Consider the following 19,644-nt stretch of genomic DNA (forward strand, 5'->3'; position numbering starts at 1 on the left):
CTGATATTGGAGACTGACACTGGAGACTGACACTGGAGACTGATATTGGAGACTGACACTGGAGAACCATATAAGGGAAAAACAACCAGCCAGAGAACGACACGATGTATATGTGCTAATGTATAGCGGCTCATCCTTAAGGTGGAGCCTAGAGACGGGCATAATAAATACCTGAGATTCTCTGGAATGTGTTGTTCCTGCCCTTTGTCACGGTTCATACAACACCAGATTTTGTGTTAGGGACAGAGAACCCAGATCTGCTTAGAAATATTGGGTAAAAATTAGGGTAAAAATACATATTTGATAACGGAGACGATTTGTTTCTTATTCTTCCTTCCGGCTTTGAACACGCACAACTGCTCTGGGTGGACTTCGGGATAAAAGTCAGTTTACCTAACAGCACACAAAGTTACTGCATGCACTGCTTGACCTTCATGTTAAAAGTATGTTAGCATTCGCTATGTAAACTAATCCTCACAAGTTTGATTCTTAGTTGGTTACTTATTACTGCAAATCAGTGTTGATAGTAGCTGCAGAAATACTGTAGCTCCAGAGTAAAGATGTGCACCAGTCCTGCACAAGTCTTTGAGGACAGCGAGTAGCCTGCAGCGGAACATAACCGCTAAATAGCAGGACTAAAGATCAGCCTTTGGTTTCTGCTATAAATTTTCAGTTGAACAACTTTCAAGTTGCTGATGGACCAGAGGGGCTGGAGGAAGGTAACATCAGCCCAGTGGATGCCTCGTGTCGGCCTGGCACCGCAGCCAAAAGGCTTTACTGCCTGAACAGAGTTTATCACAGGGACTTGTGCAACTACTCAGAGCTCTAATATAGGTAATACAAGTGTAACTATAGAGGGGAACACTGCCAGGAGTTGATGTTCACTTATATTAAACCTTTCAAGCAGCATGAGTGGTGCAGAAGAAAAATACTTGCTCATGCTGCTGCACTGTATGCAACACATCAGCTTTTAGCAAAGCCTGCAATCACATCAAGCTCTATTATGCTCATGCTTTGTGGAACGGTAAGGGTTAAAGAGACCACAGGAACATAGAACCCATCCACAGGAGGGATGAGAGCTGCTCACAGTGCAGCCTACATCTTTCACAGACCAACGCACTAACAGTAACAAAGCAATAGCACTTTGGATTCAGCCGGTCCAAAGTGAGAGAACATAAAAGATAAGCATATCAGGAAGGCACTACAGGTAATACAACAACCAATACATGACAAAACAGAAAGATGGGTAATGGTGGTGTTGATGTAAAAGCAAAACACAAGACGGGCAATAGCATGTGTTCAACTTCTGGAGTTTTACCTGTCTGGCAAGCACAAGCAAGGTGATGAAGAAGATGAAGAGGGAGATTGAGCCCATAGACTTCAGATCCTTGAGGACTCCTGGTCTGGAAGGACAGAGGGGGGAAAGGAGGCGTAGGTTAGTTATGTGCAAAGACAAATGCACATAATTAGAAACAACAATGAGGCAAAAAATAAAAGAAAATTTTCAGATTGCAGTCAGCTGATAGTTGACCGGTGTAACGCAATTGGTTAGCAAAACATTTTTTGTCTGAGGTCTCACCCCTGCTTTGAGACCATGTTTTATTATTTACTTTCCAGTGGCTGACCTTTTCCTACCAGACTGCATTTACAAGCAATAAAACAACCAGTGGTCACATTCTGCTAAGATTCACCTCCACTTCCATTTTATCTCCCCATCATAACACTCAAACAGGACACCTGCCCAGGGCTAAAATAGGCTATGTCCACTTTTCTAGGCTGAAATAAGATTATTTGAGTTGGTGTGACACAAGTCCTTTTTTCCAAGACTGAGTGAGCACAGAAACAGAATCCTTTCAAATCAGATTTGAGTCTCTTCCTATGAAGCCATAGCTCAGATACCTATCTGATTTGTGCATATGACATAAACGAGTAGTCGGATCAGAATTTGGGGACCTTAGCGTTTATGCATGCTGTTATTTTCAGCCATCACTGACAGCAGGACCCAGCCAAACAACCAGAGATGAGGTGACAATAACGCTGCAGATCGCCGGCTGTTCACAGTCTGCTTGCTAACAGCTGTTTGCAAAATGTCCTGCATGCATTTGCAACATCCATCTCAGGTTGACTATATATAGAACAATTCATGTCAAGGTGGTTATCCCTGTAAAATTAATTTAAAATACTGATAAATGCTGTTTTGACACAAAACATGAAGCAGATTTTTGTGTGGCATGATGCAAAGTCTTAGAAATGTATGGAAATCGAAGCAAATACCACAATCAATTCAGTGGAGGTGATGCTCGCCAATCACTATCATGATCACAAGTGAAAGAAAATAATAGATAAAACAATAACACAAAAATGTCTTTCTAATAATGTCTCTCGTGAGTTTAAAATGGAAACACACCTATTATAATTAAATCTACAGTGAAACAGGTTTTGGTCAGAGAAGTCTAGTCATCCTTATTTAGTTTGAGAATGTGAGATAAGATTCAAACACGGCTCTTACCTCCTAATTGCTGCAAACCCATTTTGCATATTAATGGACTCTTATCTAGGGCAGAGCTCTGCAGACGACAGAAAACAGCCTGCAAAGTTCAGCACTCTGCTGGCTCATTATCAAATTAATTTCTTTACACTGAATCGATGGTAACAGGTAAGGACGGTTTTGCATTATGTCAAACCAGAGATATAAAGAATACTAACAGAAAGGCATGATTTCAATTAATTCTGATAAAGCCTTTAGCACTTGAGTTTTGATCAACTGAGATTACCAAAGCTTTTAAAGTTTGTCAACATCCTATGTCTTATTACTGTTGACATAAGTCACGGTAATCATATTGTCTTCGAAGGAGCCTCTTTAAAAATACTGTTTTTAAAATCTGAAATTCCTCCAGGACATGAAAGTTAATTATTTGGAAGACGAGATTGAATTTGATTTATTACACATGACCTTTTTCTAGACTTTTCTACTGAGAAATTATAGATAGTCTTGGATATTGTATCCAAATACGACCTCCAGCCATCAGGAAAAAAGGGAGCTGTCATGATGCCCAAAAAACTTATCCTATAATTCATCATCAATCGAGCAACTCCAGGATTTTTCTGGAGATTATATCATCATTAAAGTCTCTCTTGGTATCACAGATACTACAAAGCAGAATAGAAACTTCTTCTTTGGTACTTTAATTTTTGAAGAAAAGCAAACATTCAATATTTTGCTTATTTAAAATCTTCTGTTACATGAAACAATGTCAATAACATTTATGGAAATTTCATTGGGTCTAAGATATAAAAAATTTAGTTTGGGTAGAAATTCTGAAAAGAGCCCTGCTTTATGTTCATGCTACTGAGGAAACAACAAAAAGCCTTTCATCCTGACAAGTTGAAAACATAATGTTGACTATGAAATTCAGGTCACTCAGGTCAGGTCAGAGTGGCTGAACGACAATCAGACAATCAGGATAGGAGAAACTATTCACTATAGGAAAAACTACTTTTCATCTATGCACAGACCAGACTTGCCAACACTGAAAGTGGTATATTTCTGTGAGAACACAGAGGACCCTGCTGTTGTTCACACACACATACACATGCACGCACACACGCACGCACACACAAACACACACACAAACACACACAGTGGTTGGTTTGTCAGCAGGATCCCGACGTAACCCAGCAAATGAGCCGGCAATTAGTTATCTGAAATGCAATCTGATTTAGGCACGACACTTTCCCTAGCGAATGTTTAATTGGTTCTTTCTTCAGTAATATAAGGACAGAATGCTTGCTAATGCTTTCATGAGAGCAAACGGATGGTTGTTGTAAGTCTTTGGCTGGAGCAGGTTGTCGGACTCGTTGTGACTGAGTCCATCCAGCTTTTAATACAACGTTGATGTCACTGCTTCAATAAAAGTTTGATTGGATTTATGGAATTGATAGTAACATAACATTACAAAAAAGGAATTCCTCGCTTTTGGTTTTTGAATTTTATTATTATCTTTATTATTATCATTATTATTATTATTAATGAGGATGATGATGGACGGACAGACAGACAGACAGACAGACAGACAGACAGACAGACAGACAGACAGACAGACAGACAGACAGACAGAACACGTTTAGAGTTGATCCACTAAATATTTGTGGAGCCTGTGTCTGACGAAAATGATGGATTTCTTTGGACGAAACAACTGTCCACCATCTGGACCAGCTTCTAGCCATAATCATAACTTCAGGTTCTCTGTTGTTGAGCTTGACCAGTTTTGATGTCACCAATGTTTTATTTTTCATGCAGAGACCTGTTTGGAGAATTTAGTCAGATGTAAGAAAAAAAGCTCAAATTATTCCCCTCAGGTTTATCTTCATGTCCCCCTGAACAAGCCCATCCTTATTTGATAAACTGCTTGGGAAGACCATGTGCTGCATACTTTAGGTGGCTGTGGCTCACAAGGTTAAGTGATTGTCTATTTATCTGGACTGTGTTTTGATGGCTGGCGCCGACAGCCTACATGTTGAAGTCATGCCAAATTGCTTCCAATGGCTGATCCATTGGTGTATGAGTCACTACTGTATGTGAATGGAAATTATGCTTCATGATCAGGCACAGACTGTGTAAATGTGTGTCAGAGGTAATATATGAAGCTGTCTTTCACTGTGAATCATTTTAAATAGTCTGTCAGACCAGAACAGCCCATTTACTGTACCAGAGGACTGCCCACCTACAAATGTATAGGATTTAAGTTAGCTGCCCATTAAAATAATTTCATTTCCGTTGAAGCATCTCTATCTGCAATGACATTTGAATAAATGTATGCTTATTTCACATATTGCAATCTAAGACATCTGTATGATATCTGTACTGTCAAGTGTTTGGATCTCTCACTCCCAACAGTAAATTAAAAAAAATCGGTGATATGATTTGAATGAGTAAACAATGCAATATAACCCTGCATGATCATCATAATAAAGCTTTATATAGTCTCATGTACTCATTATGCTGATAAATGATTTTGCTTTGCAGCTAATGAAAAGCTAAAATGAAAAATCATGTGTGAACAATTTTATTATGAGGATTGACATTGCGATTAGAATGTACAACAGAATACAGTGACTTGCAGTATAGAGATTGAGAAAGTATTAAATGATTTTTCGTTAACATGAAATAAAACATTGCACTAAAATGATAATTTCAGGGTTGAAACCTAGAGACAGAAACCAGCACCCAGAGGAAGACCAGTTTCTTTAGTCATTTTTGACATGCCAATCAATTCCTCACTCTGACTTCCATTCATTTTTCAACTGTGCAGCTCCGAATATATAGGTAGGACTTTCCTTCTTTTTCAGAATTTCTACCAAATTAATGTTTAAGATTTGATGACATTTTGATGACTTAATGCTGACCTGATTTTTGCTCATACTGTATTTGCCATAAGGCTTAGTAAATCTTCCTAAACTGAAGTTAAAGTAAATGAGTGTTTTTGGATGTTTTGTTTTTTTCATGTGTTGCATTTCAAAGTTTTCATTCATTCGTTTTCCTATGTAACTGCTGTTTCCACTGTCTGCGAGTCGCCGGGTTGCTGGATTCTCTCCCAGGTGACTTGCAGGCAAGAGGCGGGGTTCACTCCAAGCGTGATGCCGGAGCAATTTCAAGATTTTAGATTCAAGATTCTATAAGGTTGCTCTAGCCAATTAATTAATTTCCTGTGATTTATTATCCACATAATTAAATGTTATCCTTGAAATACACCAAGAGCCCAAATAACAGAGGTGAGCCACCGCTAACGGACGTGGTTGATTTTTTTTAATAATCGACACCATTTAAAAATTGTCTTTAGTTACAACTCATGGGAAATGCTATACTCTGATGAAACACCCCTACCTCACACGGAAAAAAGGGATAATTCAGGGATCTAAAACATCATATCATCAAATTCAATAAACTGCACACTGTCACAAATTGTATTTCAAAAGCCCATGAAAAAGCTTGGATACAGCAGGTCAATGCATGTGAAGCATGCCTACATCAATATGCATAAAGCTATGAATTAGTTGTTGACTGTTTGCTCAAAAGTTGCAAGACAATGATCACGTTTAAACAGCTCATGGTCCTGCAAAGAGTCATTCTTGACCAAACTGACTGGAAAACAGATTTCAGATAGGCCTCCTTATTTATTGTCCAATATGGCTACCATACATCATCGTATCACTGAGGTTTTCCATGACAACAAGTGCAATGTTGATATGGTTAAGATTTATCTTAATCTTAATCATGTCAACATTACACTTGTTTTTTGTCAGTTCACTCTCTTCAGCATATACAGTATACAGACTATGGCTTTCACATTATCTTGAACCATATATTTGTTGCTGTGCACCTACCTGTCAAGGCTTTCAGTCCTGTACAGAAATCTGCTGTATTCATCCAGCAGAGAGGCATGTGTTTGCAGAATGATGATGTTGTAAACCACCACGGCTGTCAACATGATAATCATCTTCAGCTCGTAGTTGATCCTCAGGAACACGGAGCAGGAGATGAGGCCCAGAATGCAACTGTAAATTAAATACTAGATAAACAGAAACAGAAGTAGACAGATTGGTGGCTTCACAGATGACTTAGGAGAGAATCCCTGTAACAATAACATTAATCATGACTTACAGGAAGATAGAAGTTGTTTTTGCCTGTGAAGGTGATCAGCTGTCCATTTTGGAAAAACAATGTTTCATTGGAAGAATTGTAAACCTGAACAGGAGGCGACAGATTGTCTTCCACAAAGAACTAGGAAAAAAATACAAACCAACAGAAATTAAGTCTTTGTCACGTTTTAGGTCGTGATAAAACTCCAGATCCACCACAGAAAGCAAAGCACACAATTTGCCTCAAATTAAAACCTGTCTTTGTCTACTTGCCTTGCAGATCAGCATGTGAAAAGGGAAATTAGTCTACATTGTAAGAGCAGGAAGAAAATAGAGTCTTGTTAGATAAGAGGTAACAAAAATTCAGTAATGTCCCTTGAAATGAGCCCGCAGGATAAGATGAGGATTGACTGCCCCACTGAGCAAAGCCAAATTTGGATCATCCGCCCAAAGCAACTGACCCATGTCAGGCAAATAACAACATTTTAATCTCCAGAATCGATTTATGTGAAGGTTTAAAAGCGGGCCTGACACCCTGCCTCAGGGTGCCATTTAACCAAACCTTTCTATTTCTGTCTTTGTCCTCGCTTCAGAACTAAACAGGTACTTCATGAAATTGATCACAAAATCAGCCATAAGAACAACATTGCCTTATCGTTAAACACAACTGGAGTTGGTACAGTTATGCACGAAACCCATAATCATGTTGAAAGCTGGTGTAGTGCTTGGCAGCAGAAACCAATGCAGAGATAAGGCAATAGTTTTCTTTAGCTGACTTTATGGGGATGTATTCAGTAACATGGAGGCTTAATACACACATAATTAGGAAAGCACAAAGGCTACTGCAAATACAACATCATAATAATCATCATTCCAAATATGAATACAACATTATAGATTTGTTCATATAATTATACTGTAACCTCACATAATCTATAAAACACTAATCTCTATTAATTTACCCAACAAGTTAACAACTTTCATAATTCTTCTTCTTCTTCTCGTTTCAGCTTTTCCCTTCAGGGGTCCCCTCAGCGAATCAGTTGCCTCCATCTAACCCTGTCTTCTGCATCCTCTTCTCTCACACCAACTACCTTCATGTCCTCTTTCACTACATCCACAAACCTCCTCTTTGGTCTTCCTCTAGGCCTCCTGCCTGGCAGTTCAAAACTCAGCATCCTTCTACCAATATATTCACTATCTCTCCTCTGGACATGTCCAAACCATCTCAGTCTGGCCTCTCTGACTTTATCTCCAAAACCTCTAACATGTGCTGTCCCTCTGATGTACTCATTCCTGATCCTATCCTTCCTGGTCACTCCCAGAGAGAACCTCAGCATCTTCATCTCTGCTACCTCCAGCTCTGTCTCCTGTTTTCCTCAGTGAAACTATATCTAAGCCAAACAACATCGCTGGTCTCACCACTGTATTGTGAACCTTATAATTTAAATTATACTATTGTAATATAATTACTATTTATTTTTTTTAAAAATTATTGAAGCATAACTCATTCCGTCACCTTCTAATTACAGTGTTTAACATCTGTGTTGTGAAGGGTTGTCACAGATGAAACCTAACGGATGTTCTTACAGCAGGATCAGCATATTAACCCTTACCATGTTGAAGACTGCCATTACAAGTATTAGAACTGTGGTTGTCATGGTGAGAGTGATGCGGGGCCATGGCTTGTTGGCAATAATGATGGATGACCTCAGCAGCCACATCCAAGATGTGGAGGTGCTTTTACTGCAGTGCTGCAAGGATCCAATAAAACAGCAACACATAAAAACACAGAGATGTCCAGACACACATTTCATGTACATTACTGACTACAGTCAAGCAAGGGCAAGAACTGTGAAGCACAAACACAAAAGTGGGGATAATTTTCTTCGATTTAAAATATGCAATATACACCTAACAGACCACATACTGTACTTTGTTGGTATAGTATATGTTGATGTATTCCACGTTTATTGACGTAATAAAAACAGCATCTTCCATTGACGTGTTACACTCAATTACCTATTCCTCTTTTCAGCATCACCTCGAGCTGAATATGTTTCATTAAGAGACAATTGCAGTGAAAACACAAATCATTTGCCTCATCGTCTCAAAGCAATATCTGAGAATTATCTGAGTGTGACATACGACTATAACTCGTGGTTCTGCTTTAAACACAGAATCAAGGATGGTAGACTTTATTATGCATCAGTGTAAATATTGAGACAGTGGGATATATGATATATGCTTCAAAACAAGGCATTTCCATGGAATTTTCACCTCTGGACTGACAGTTCATATAAAAATATGCATGACTTGAATGATGCATATGAATGAGGATTCAAAATGAGAAAAGGCGCAAGTTGAGTTGGTTTAAGTAAAGTATTTCAAGCTGCATAGTCACAGAAATAGTAGAATATGTAAGACAGCTCATCAAATAAGCATGTTTGACCTTTATAAAACCCCACCATCATTCCTGGTTTAAAAATAAGGGTTCTGCATAAAATTCCACCTAGGGCAGGTCCTTATTCTGTGACTGGAATAAAAAAATCGCTAGTCTGCCAATAAACCATATAATTTTAGAATACAGAGAAATACTGTATACATATATATTTGGCTCTCAAATTCAGACATCCTCTGCCTCCAATATTCTCTTAAAAATAACAGGATATATTAAATTAAAAATTGTAACTGAAAGTTATGTTTAAAGGACTCAAATCACTGTTTCAAATTTAAGTATGTTAAAATAATCTCTAAAAGTTTTTCCAGAGAAAAATACGTAAGGCTCTTGTTCACAAACAGGCATGTACTCAAGGTTTATTCTGCAGGTCCATCGTGAACTGTGATAGGTATCGACAATATCGTGAGAAAAGGCCGAGCAAACACTAAATTACTTAATGAAAGGCAGCAGGAGCTGTGATTTCAGTTATCGAACATTGGCAGCAGATTCTTACATCGACAACAATACATAGATAATTAATGGTGTGGTTTATGGCACTTAAGCCTATTGTATGTCGAATTTTGAAGTACTTTAATAGTTTTGATAATTTTTTTCTTTTTCTTAGTCTGTGTCTGAAAAATTAAGTGGGAGAATCAGTGGCAACATGGTGGCGCAGTGAGTAGCGCTGTTTCCCCACAGCAAGATCATTTCTGGATCTGATTTTTTCTGTGTGGACTTTGTATGTTCTCCCCGCGTTTGCGTGGGCTACATCTGGGTTCTCCGGCTTCCTCCCACCTCCCAAAGCATGCTGCTTTAGTGAATTTTCCGTAGGTGTTAGCGTGTGTATGTCCTTGTCTGTCATGTGGCCCTGCAATGAGCTGAAACCACTCAAGTGCCTTTGGTGGGACAAAGATAAATATTAAGCTTAACATTTGTACTAAATTGATGTACTCACCAGGAAGTGTCCAATGAAACATATGAAGATGATCATGGAGAGGATAAGAAAAGCAATTCCAAAAGATATCCCCAAGACAGCTGTCCTAAATACAGTAAGTTATGAAGTTCAGTCTTAATTCAGGATTCAATAGAAATTTAGAAAGTCATGAGGAAATTAATTGTTAAAGCACATAGTAAAAGTCTTGTTTACAGGAAAACAATACACATTTATGCTGTGTTCCACATTAACATAGAGTAAAATGGTATGTTAACAGTATTCTTTTTAGTTAAAAACAAAAATCAAACGTACTTTGGAAGGACGAGAATCTGCACAATAAAAATGCAGAAAAAGATCAAGCAGGCGCAGGTGACATAGTACTTGAAAGCCGGCAAGATTGTTGCTCTGTACTAGAGGGTTGAAAAGGCATTTAAACAGATGCTTTAAAAGATGCAATACTATACAGAATATAATGATAATAAGTATAAGGCCAGGCTGTTACATTCTGTAACTGTTTTTGAATTGACTATAAAGATAGAGCCAGCCAGGGCTGGATCATCTTAGTGTACTTATGCCTGTTCTTACCTCTTTCTCCAGGGATTTGTTGTGGAAGAATAAAGATATTCTTTGGATATCTTCAGACTTTAGCCACTGTCTGTATGGATAAAGACATGCAGTAGTATAGATGAAATAAAACTTGCCAGTAGAAAGTTAGTATGCATCTATACAAAAAATAAGTGTATTTATTTGATTAATTATTTGAATTTTTAACAGTAAATATTGAGTATGAAACATTCAGTACAATTCATATGAACATGGTACAATATATCAGACATTAACGTAGTGTTGCATGATTAATAATATGATTATTAATTTGTGTATCAGTGTGAGCAGGGCAAGTTATGAGCATCTGCAGTGTTTCCTCTCTGGAGGAAGTGAGGTACCTTCTACGATGTCACAATTACGCCCTACTCTGAACAGTGCTTTCCAGGAAATATTTTATATGGTTTATTTTCATGTCTAGCGCAACTGTCATGGTTAGGGATAAAAACCATAATATTTTTGTCATATTTTGTGGCCTTTACCTGTTCCCTTAATTTTTGAGTTCCTATCTACAGTATGTTCTATATAAATAAAATTAATCTTTCGGTATCTATCCATCCATCTATTTAGCTACTCAACTGATCGCTATATATCTGTATCAATATCTAGTAATAGTCTACAACCATCTTTTTGCAAAACACGACTATATTTTTTAAGAATACTTACTTTTGGGAATTTATCCCATCAAATGTCCTGATCATTCTCTCGTTAAGTTCCTCTTCAAATCGTTTCTTCTGAGATTTTGTCCTTTCATCAGTAACAAGAAGAAAAAGAGATTTAATATGTTTTCAGTTCAAACAATATTAGTCACGCACACCAAATCCTGCAGCAGAAGTCTAGTCTGATAAGACTTCCTGTCATTGGTCTCTGAACTTCTGAGGGGTGGGATAATCCTACCAAACACCAAAAAAAAAAAAAGGTGATGGAGCTTCAAAATAAGCAGCTTGCCTTTCTGATCGCCTCTGGAAGTGATACTGTCCCATCGGCACATCCTATACACCAACAGGGAGATATGTGTTACAAGCCAAAAGGCTTCAGGTTCACTTAAATCATAATACAGTGGTACCTCTACTTACGAATGTCTCTACATACGAAATGTTCTACTTACAAAATGCCTCAAGAAGGAAAATATTGCCTCTAGTTACGAAAGAAATTTTGAGTTACGAAAGGTAAAAAGACAGTATGGGCTGCTACTCGCAGCTCCCAAATTTCCTGAACGCAACATTCTTACAGCTGTTCTACTATTGGCTATTACTTAGCATCTTCCTGGCATTCCATTGGTTAAGAGGGACCTCTGTGTGTAGCTAAATAGGTGTCTATGTAGCATCCTCGTCATTTGGCCCTCGACCCATGAGGTGTTCTGATAGTTTTACGCAAATATATTAACTTTTTGAGTATTCACTATGGACCCCAAGAAAGTGACGGAGAAAACAGGAAAAGATGAAGAAAAGAGTTGTTTTGTCCAAACAAACAAAGCAAGAGATCATAGAAAAGCATGAAAAAGGGATGTGTTTGGTTGACCTCGCCAAAGAACATGGCCATAATGCATCTTCAATCGCCACGTTATTAAAACAAAGGGAAGTTTAAGGAGTTTGCATGGAAAACGCGTCTCTACTTACGTAAATTCTTCCAGAACCAATTAATTTCGTTAGTAGAGGTACCAATGTAAATGGGTACAAACTATTACACACAGCAGTGTTGATCTTCACATTCTCATTGGTCATGCTGTCTCTGTGGTGCAGGTTAGCAAAGGGTTTGGCTGCTCCCCAGGACTCCAGGTAGCGGGTCATCCTAACAGAGGCTCTCATCTTTGCTCCATCTACTGTGTGCCTGGGACGGTAATGATGCTGTGGACTTCGACGCTCCACCTGGACAAACATGGAAATACAGGTAGTCATCAACATATGAACACAATTGGTTCCGGGACGACGTCCATAAGTTAAATTGTTTGTGAGCCGTTATTTATTAAATTTCAATCTATAATGGCCATCTGAGGTCATTAAAACACGTTTACTACTCTAAATAAATACTATGGCCTAAGACTTACCACAAACAATAACAGGACATAAAAACAACACATAATAAAATAAAATACAGGTACAGGTCATTTTGAGTTACACCTTTTTATGTCGGTTTTACCAAAAAAATTAATATCAGGTTTAAAGATTAAGCTCTCTTTATTTTGTTCCCCCATAGGGTAAATTATTTTTCACTCTAGTTAGCACAGGTCCAAAACACACACAAACAAGGGACCTGTAGGGCATGCAAATAATGGTGAGAGAGCGGTCGGCAGTTCAATGGCGCACCCCAAAGATCAACTTGAAAGGGGTGCCTTGCTCAAGGATACCCCGGCAGAGCTCAGGAGGTAAACTGACATGCCTTTACTCTCCTTTTTGCTCTAGTACCTTTGGATTGATGACCAGATAAGTGATGACGTCATGTTCTTTCAAATAGGGGTCTCTTTCTTGTCCATCCGCATCTTCCACCTTATAGGCACCATTCAGGTGGCCGAGTGTCACCGAGGTGATGTGAACCCGCCTGGAACACCAAAACATTATCTAAATTTTTTTGTATGAATATTAAAAATGGATGTTGGTACTCATTAGGTGTCTTTTACATGGATTTAAAGTATGATAAATGTATTGAAAGATTTTTTAAAGACCCATAATATCATACATACATCATCACATACCATAAGGAAGATCTGCTTTAGTTCCAGTCACAATACACTCACTCACCCTGGTACACCTCCTGCCTCCATATGATTGGCCAGTGTGACATCATGTGACCATACATCATATTGCCATTTCTGGAGTCCAATCACACCACACAGAACATTCCCAGAATGGACACCAACGCGCATGTTAATGTCAACCCCGGTGGCATCTCGCACTTTCCTGTCACACACCAAAAAGAAACTCTTATTAATGTGGCTGCCCTGTTATGTTGCTTTAAAAGAGAAAATGTTGTACCTGCAGAGGGTGAATGCAGGGAAACTCTGGAAGTATTCAACAAGTTTTATGGGAAATCGTTTTCTGCAAAAATCTTGCTGTATGAAGTTCAATAATTCTGTCCCAGCATGCCTTCTCTTTATCCCAGATTGATGCTCACTTATTTTACACTCATCACCACACATTTGATTCAGATCCATCACCAGTTAACACAAAACTTTCATCATTTGTAGAATCTTGGATGCACTTAAAATAGGCACCCAATGCAGTCAGAGACTGCGACATCCCGCAACACCCCTGAATTCAAAATTTTACCCTGACCTACTTTTCCTTCAATCTGGAGTGTTTGTGAAGATATTTGGTGGACAAACGGATGGACGAACGGACGAACTGACAATTAGAATACATCACAGCTTCTCGGGATGTAAAAATACATTTGAAGACAAATTTGAAAAGCACGTATTCAAGAGTCCTCAGCATGTTGCCGAGTTAGCATGCCAGAATAAAATCCTGGAACTAAATATTTAATTCTGAGGGTTTTCATTTGTGTATTAAGTTTCCAGATGGTTGCAGTAAATTCAGGTCACTTACTTGATGGCCTCACACATGTCCAGACCCATTTTCACACAGTTCTTAGCATGGTTAGGCAGAGACTCTGGTAACCCAGACACACAGTAGTAACAGTCACCGAGGATTTTGATCCGCATACATTCATTTTCCTGCATACGGAGGTAAAGCACAAGCTGAATGAGGGGTCAGAAAAAGGTCACAGTGACAGACCACACAAGCAAATTTCAAGTTTAATCTCATAATAACTCTGTGAAAGAAAATCCACCTTCGGTTTTTTAGATTCAAAATGCCTTATAGTTATTTGTGTTATTTTTTAATGTTGCAAGTCCCTTTAGAGTTTTGGATTTGTCAGTGGATGATTTAACTTCAAAATGAAGCAAAACGAACAAGCTTTTGCTCTTTGAATTTTGGCGACTGTAGGAATAACATCAATGCACCCTCAACTGATGAGAATGGCCATAAAATCAAGATACTGTATGTCATTGAATTGCATTTAGGGTGAATTTTACACTTCATGGGTGGTGACATGCAGTAAGGTGCATCATAGCGTGTTGTAATGTTTGGCTATCAGAAAATTAATCCAGTAGGGAAATGTGTACCTTGGCAATCTGGTCAAATTTGCCAAACAACTCATTCAGCATGTGTACCAGTTCTCCAGGTGAGCAGTCACTGGCAAGACGTGTGAATCCCACTATATCAGCATAAAGTATACTAGAAAAGAAAAAATATATATTAGTCAATATACTGTAACATCGTGTGTGTGTGTGTGTGTGTGTGTGTGTGTGTGTGTGTGTGTGTGTGTGTGTGTGTGTGTGTGTGTGTGTGTGTGTGTGTGTGTGTGTGTGTGTGTGTGTGTGTGTGTGTGTGTGTGTTTGTGTGTGTATGAATATGTTTTGGTCCTGCAAAGGGTAAATGCAAATAAATAATGCAAACCTGACATTTGTGTGTCTTTGGACATAGAGATTGTGAAAATTGTTTGTGTTCTCGATCTGGCCAAAGTTTGGACCCTTAAGTCTCTGGATGATCTCGGCCTTCATCACTCGGGCGATGTGAGCTGGCAGCAGTGACAACAGGAGACGCTCCTAATAGAGATGCATAAAAGACAGCCATGTTCATAACATTTCTTGTTAACTGCATAACTGAGAAAAAAATTCAATTTTCAAACATCAAAAACCTTCATCCAAGACAAATCCGACTTTCAAAATGAACCAACCGGAGCCAATTTTCACCAATGGAAGTGGGGAAAAAATGTACTTCCATCGTGGCGGGGGATAAAAATGTACAATTACAGGGAGGATCAGGGAAATTAAGGGAAATAATCAGTTTATCAAAACAACTCCATTTGCATTTGCAATAAATACAATTTTTTCCAATTAAACATGCTTAACGTTCAACAACAACTTAAATGCATGTTTAGCATGAAACACAAAAAATGCCTGACTGTTGTATTTGTTTCAGGTCCAGACAATTCTCCAACAATACTTCATCACCACAAAACATAATTCAGCTGGCATGTGATACCAACCTCTATTCAGTATAATTACGTGTGATGCAAATGAAAATCAAGAACAAAGATGTGTACGGTGACAAAACAAGCTTTCAAATGGAAAATCTGGAAATAACATATCATCAAATTATCACTGGGGACCTTGAGGTTTATATTTTCAGCAAATGGATTTTTAATTGAATTCAGTTCTAATTGAATTCTGAAGCATTAACCTTTGTGGCAGGAGGATAAAGAAAAATAATCCTTCATTACATTGTTGGTGCTCAATAAAATCCTGTAGTCCTTTATCAACATTTATTGGCACCTATATTGTGTTGGATTGACTTCCTGCAGCTCAATGTAACTACTAATGTAAAGCATAACATATAATAGTGCTCATTATTTTCTAGACAGCCACCATTAGGCTTTTAAGTGGATTTTTTCCCAAGAGGATGGCGGCGCATGCATACGCAGCAGCTCCTCTGTCTCCCGATACAGCGTTTTTTTTGTGTTTTTTGTGTCTTGTCTCTCCGTGTATTTGTCCATCTTTGTCACGTCCATCTTCGTCATGTCTACTTACTCCAAGGCACTCATACTCCCGTGAGTTTCTGCTCGACATGCGCAGAACAACTTTATTGGACTTAGACCCAGCTGACGCGGAAGTGCTGCGCGAGTGCGGCCTGCTCCGGAGGCCTGCTCAACCACTGACCCCCACTCCTGCACCCAGCCGGCAGTGGAAGCGCCACAAGCGGAACATGCGAAAGCAGAAGCGGGGCAAGAGCGGAGGCATCCTGGCTAGACTTGCTCTCACCGGCCGGCTATCCCGACCATCACTCTCACCAACGTACGCTCGCTGGACAATAAACTGGACTACATCCGCCTGCTCCGATCATCAACTAAGTCTGTGGATGAGTGTTCATTCATTCATTCATCTTCTAACCCGCTTAATCCGCAAACGCAGGTCGCGGGGGAGCCGGCACCTTTCCCGGCAGTCTCAGGGTGTGAGGCGGGGGACACTCCGGGCACGACACCAGTGCACCGCGGAGCCACATAGAAACAAACAATCAGTCATACACACACTCACTCCTATGGTCAATTTGGGACCGGCCAATCAACCTGAAGCGCATGCTTTTGGAGGTGGGAGGAAGCCGGAGAACCTGGAGAAAACCCACGCAGACACGGGGAGAGCATGCGAACTCCGCACAGAGCGGGACTCGAATCCGGGTCCGCCGTGTTGTGAGGCGGCAGCGCTAACCACTGCGCCACCGTGCCGCCCTGGATGAGTGTTGTGTCTTCATATTTGTGGAAACATGGCTCACTGACAGCGTCCTGGACTGTGCCATTCAGCTGGACCAGCTAACGTGCTACCGGGCTGATAGAGCGCTTGCTGAGGGGGGGGGAAGACCCACGACCCACAGCTCCACATCTCTGCTGAATCAGCTGAATGACTTCTTTGCGCGCTTTGAGGCAGACAATGGCATCCCGGCACAGAAGGCTCCACCCCCTCCTGGCAACCAGGTGTTTACGCTTTCTCCAGACAGCATGAAGCAAGTCCTCAGAAGGACCAACGCACGGAAAGCCCCAGGTCCTGACAACATTCCTGGTCGTGTCCTGAGAGACTGTGCTGATGAGCTCACAGATGTCTTTACAGACATCTTCAACATCTCCCTGAGCCAGGCTTTTGTCCCTACCTGTCTCAAAGCCACCACCATCATCCCAGTCCCAAATAAGTCGCCCCCATCCGACTTCAACGACCACCGCCCAGTTGCACTCACTCCCATCCTTATGAAGTGCTTCGAGCGGCTAGTCATGCAGCCCATCAAGTCTGCCCTCCCTTCTACCCTGGACCCTTTTCAGTTTGCTTACCGGTCCAACCGCTCAACTGATGACGCCATCTCCACTGCCCTACACTCAACCCTCACCCACCTGGAGACCAAAGACTCGTACGCCAGAATGCTGTTCATCGATTTCAGCTCAGCATTCAACACAATCATCCCCCAGCAGCTCATTTATAAACTGAACCAGCTTGGACTCAACACCTCCATACGCAGCTGGCTGCTGGACTTCCTGACAGGGAGACCACAGGCAGTTCGAGTTGGTAACAACACCTCCAGCACCATCACGCTGAACACGGGATCCCCCCAAGGATGTGTTCTGAGCCCCCTCCTCTTCACTCTGTTGACCCACGACTGCACACCAACTTTCAGCTCCAACCTCTTTGTCAAGTTTGCAGACGACATGACTGTGGTGGGTGTTATCAACAACAATGATGAGACAGCCTACAGGAATGAGGTGGGCCTCCTGGCTATGTGGTGGAAGGACAACAATCTCCATCTGAATGTGGAGAAAACGCCTCTACTTCCTCCACAAACTGAGGAGAGCAAGAGCCCCACCCCCCATCATGCTAACTTTCTACAGAGGCACCATCGAGAGCATCCTGACCAGCTGCATCACCGTGTGGTACGGCGCCTGCACCGTTTCCTGCCGCAAGACCCTGCAGCACATCGTGAGAGCAGCTGAAAAGATCACTGGTGTCTCTCTCCTTTCCCTTACAGACATTTATAACACTCGCCTCACCCGCAAAGCCATCAGCATTGCAGGTGATCCCACCAACCCCTCTCACAGCCTTTTCAGTCTGCTGCTTCAGGTAGGAGACTGCAGAGTCTGCGGGCCAGAACCAGCAGGCTCAAGGACAATTTCTTTCACCAGGCGGTCAGGAGGCTCAACTCCCTTGTCCTGCCTGTGTTGTCCTGCCTGTTTTGTACTGTCTGTGTTGTCCCGCTTTGTACTACCTGTGTTGTACTGCCTGTTGTACTGTCTACCGTGGGTCAGAGAGGACTGCAATTTCATCTGTGCTGTATGTCGTGCATATATGGTACATTTGACAATAAAGCTGACTTTGACTTTGACTTTAATCACTTCCCCAGTTTTTATTTATTTAGTGGTGGCTTAACACTGTCATCTGTTTTTCTCTGAGAAGCTGCTGTGGGGATTATTTCGAATCAACCTGCTCCATAATTAGCAAATAAAACTCCTCTTAGGGTGATAACAACTTCACGATGGGAGAAATAATTTAATCAATCCAAAGTCACCTCCAACTTGACAAGTTTTCAACAATAATGATCATCCCCCTGTACTGCAGTGGAGGATCAGAGAATTCACAGCTTCTGCTAACAAACTCTGGATGGGCTTCAGGTATATGATGAAATCACACAGTTCCCCTTTCACCTACCACACTGAAAATGTATGCACTCACTGTACTACATGGTACTTGGGATAAAAGCATGAAAGATATTCCATATATTATGAGAGCCAAAGACACTCGTCTCTGCAGAGCGACTTCCATCTGTTACTGGTTGCATTAGCACTCCAGGGCTAATATGAAACACCCTGGGCATTTTTGGATGTACTTGCAGCGCCATTAACACAAGCAGGGGACACCGCTGGGAGAGTCAACTCCTTCCCAGGAATGGAGTCTCACAGTAAAAGCTGGTTTCACTCAAAACCAACTGAACAGCTACTTTATCCCTGCCAAACAGCAACAAGCTTTGATCAATTTTTTTTTTTTTTTTTTTTTTTTAATTTTATATACTGGTTTGATCCCCGAAGGGAAATTAAGAAAGCACACTCTAGCTACTGATTACAAACGCATGCATACATATTTGTGAGTACAGGCCCCTGTATCACACACACACACAAAGGGGCCTGTAGGCATGCAACTCCTTGCTAATCTGTCAAAGGAGACCACACTGCTTATATTCAGCAGCACAACTCGTCTCACCTGTTCCAAACATAAAATTAAGCACACATGCAGGTCACTCATCCAATTTTGTGTCCTGGCATCATATTTTTAATATAGGATGTTTTGATACATTTTCACAACCATTTATCAAGTGGACACAAAAACCTCTCACAATTGATGTAATAACGCATCTCCAGAAAAGAAGGGTAAAAAGGTCTGCATAGTATAAAATACTTAATAGTAAACAGATATTTTTATATCTGCAAAAGTGTTAAGATT

General features: G+C 40.4%; 1 protein-coding gene across 1 annotated transcript in view; it reads right to left on the reverse strand.

The window, feature by feature from the left end:
• Window positions 1-19,644, reverse strand: part of adcy2a (adenylate cyclase 2a) — a 60,570-nt gene that overhangs the window by 6,341 nt on the left and 34,585 nt on the right. Inside the window, exons 5-19 of the mRNA XM_068323519.1 lie at window positions 15,071-15,219; window positions 14,737-14,848; window positions 14,159-14,286; window positions 13,355-13,513; window positions 13,022-13,154; window positions 12,308-12,484; window positions 11,565-11,608; window positions 11,283-11,363; window positions 10,599-10,668; window positions 10,326-10,423; window positions 10,035-10,119; window positions 8,256-8,393; window positions 6,662-6,781; window positions 6,385-6,569; window positions 1,319-1,403 (exon numbers count right to left, since the gene is read on the reverse strand). Coding sequence (XP_068179620.1) covers window positions 1,319-1,403; window positions 6,385-6,569; window positions 6,662-6,781; window positions 8,256-8,393; window positions 10,035-10,119; window positions 10,326-10,423; window positions 10,599-10,668; window positions 11,283-11,363; window positions 11,565-11,608; window positions 12,308-12,484; window positions 13,022-13,154; window positions 13,355-13,513; window positions 14,159-14,286; window positions 14,737-14,848; window positions 15,071-15,219 — 1,764 coding nt within the window. The remainder of the gene's footprint in view (window positions 1-1,318; window positions 1,404-6,384; window positions 6,570-6,661; window positions 6,782-8,255; window positions 8,394-10,034; window positions 10,120-10,325; window positions 10,424-10,598; window positions 10,669-11,282; window positions 11,364-11,564; window positions 11,609-12,307; window positions 12,485-13,021; window positions 13,155-13,354; window positions 13,514-14,158; window positions 14,287-14,736; window positions 14,849-15,070; window positions 15,220-19,644) is intronic.

Source organism: Antennarius striatus, chromosome 9 (genome assembly GCF_040054535.1).
Source record: "Antennarius striatus isolate MH-2024 chromosome 9, ASM4005453v1, whole genome shotgun sequence".
Lineage (NCBI taxonomy): Eukaryota > Metazoa > Chordata > Actinopteri > Lophiiformes > Antennariidae > Antennarius > Antennarius striatus.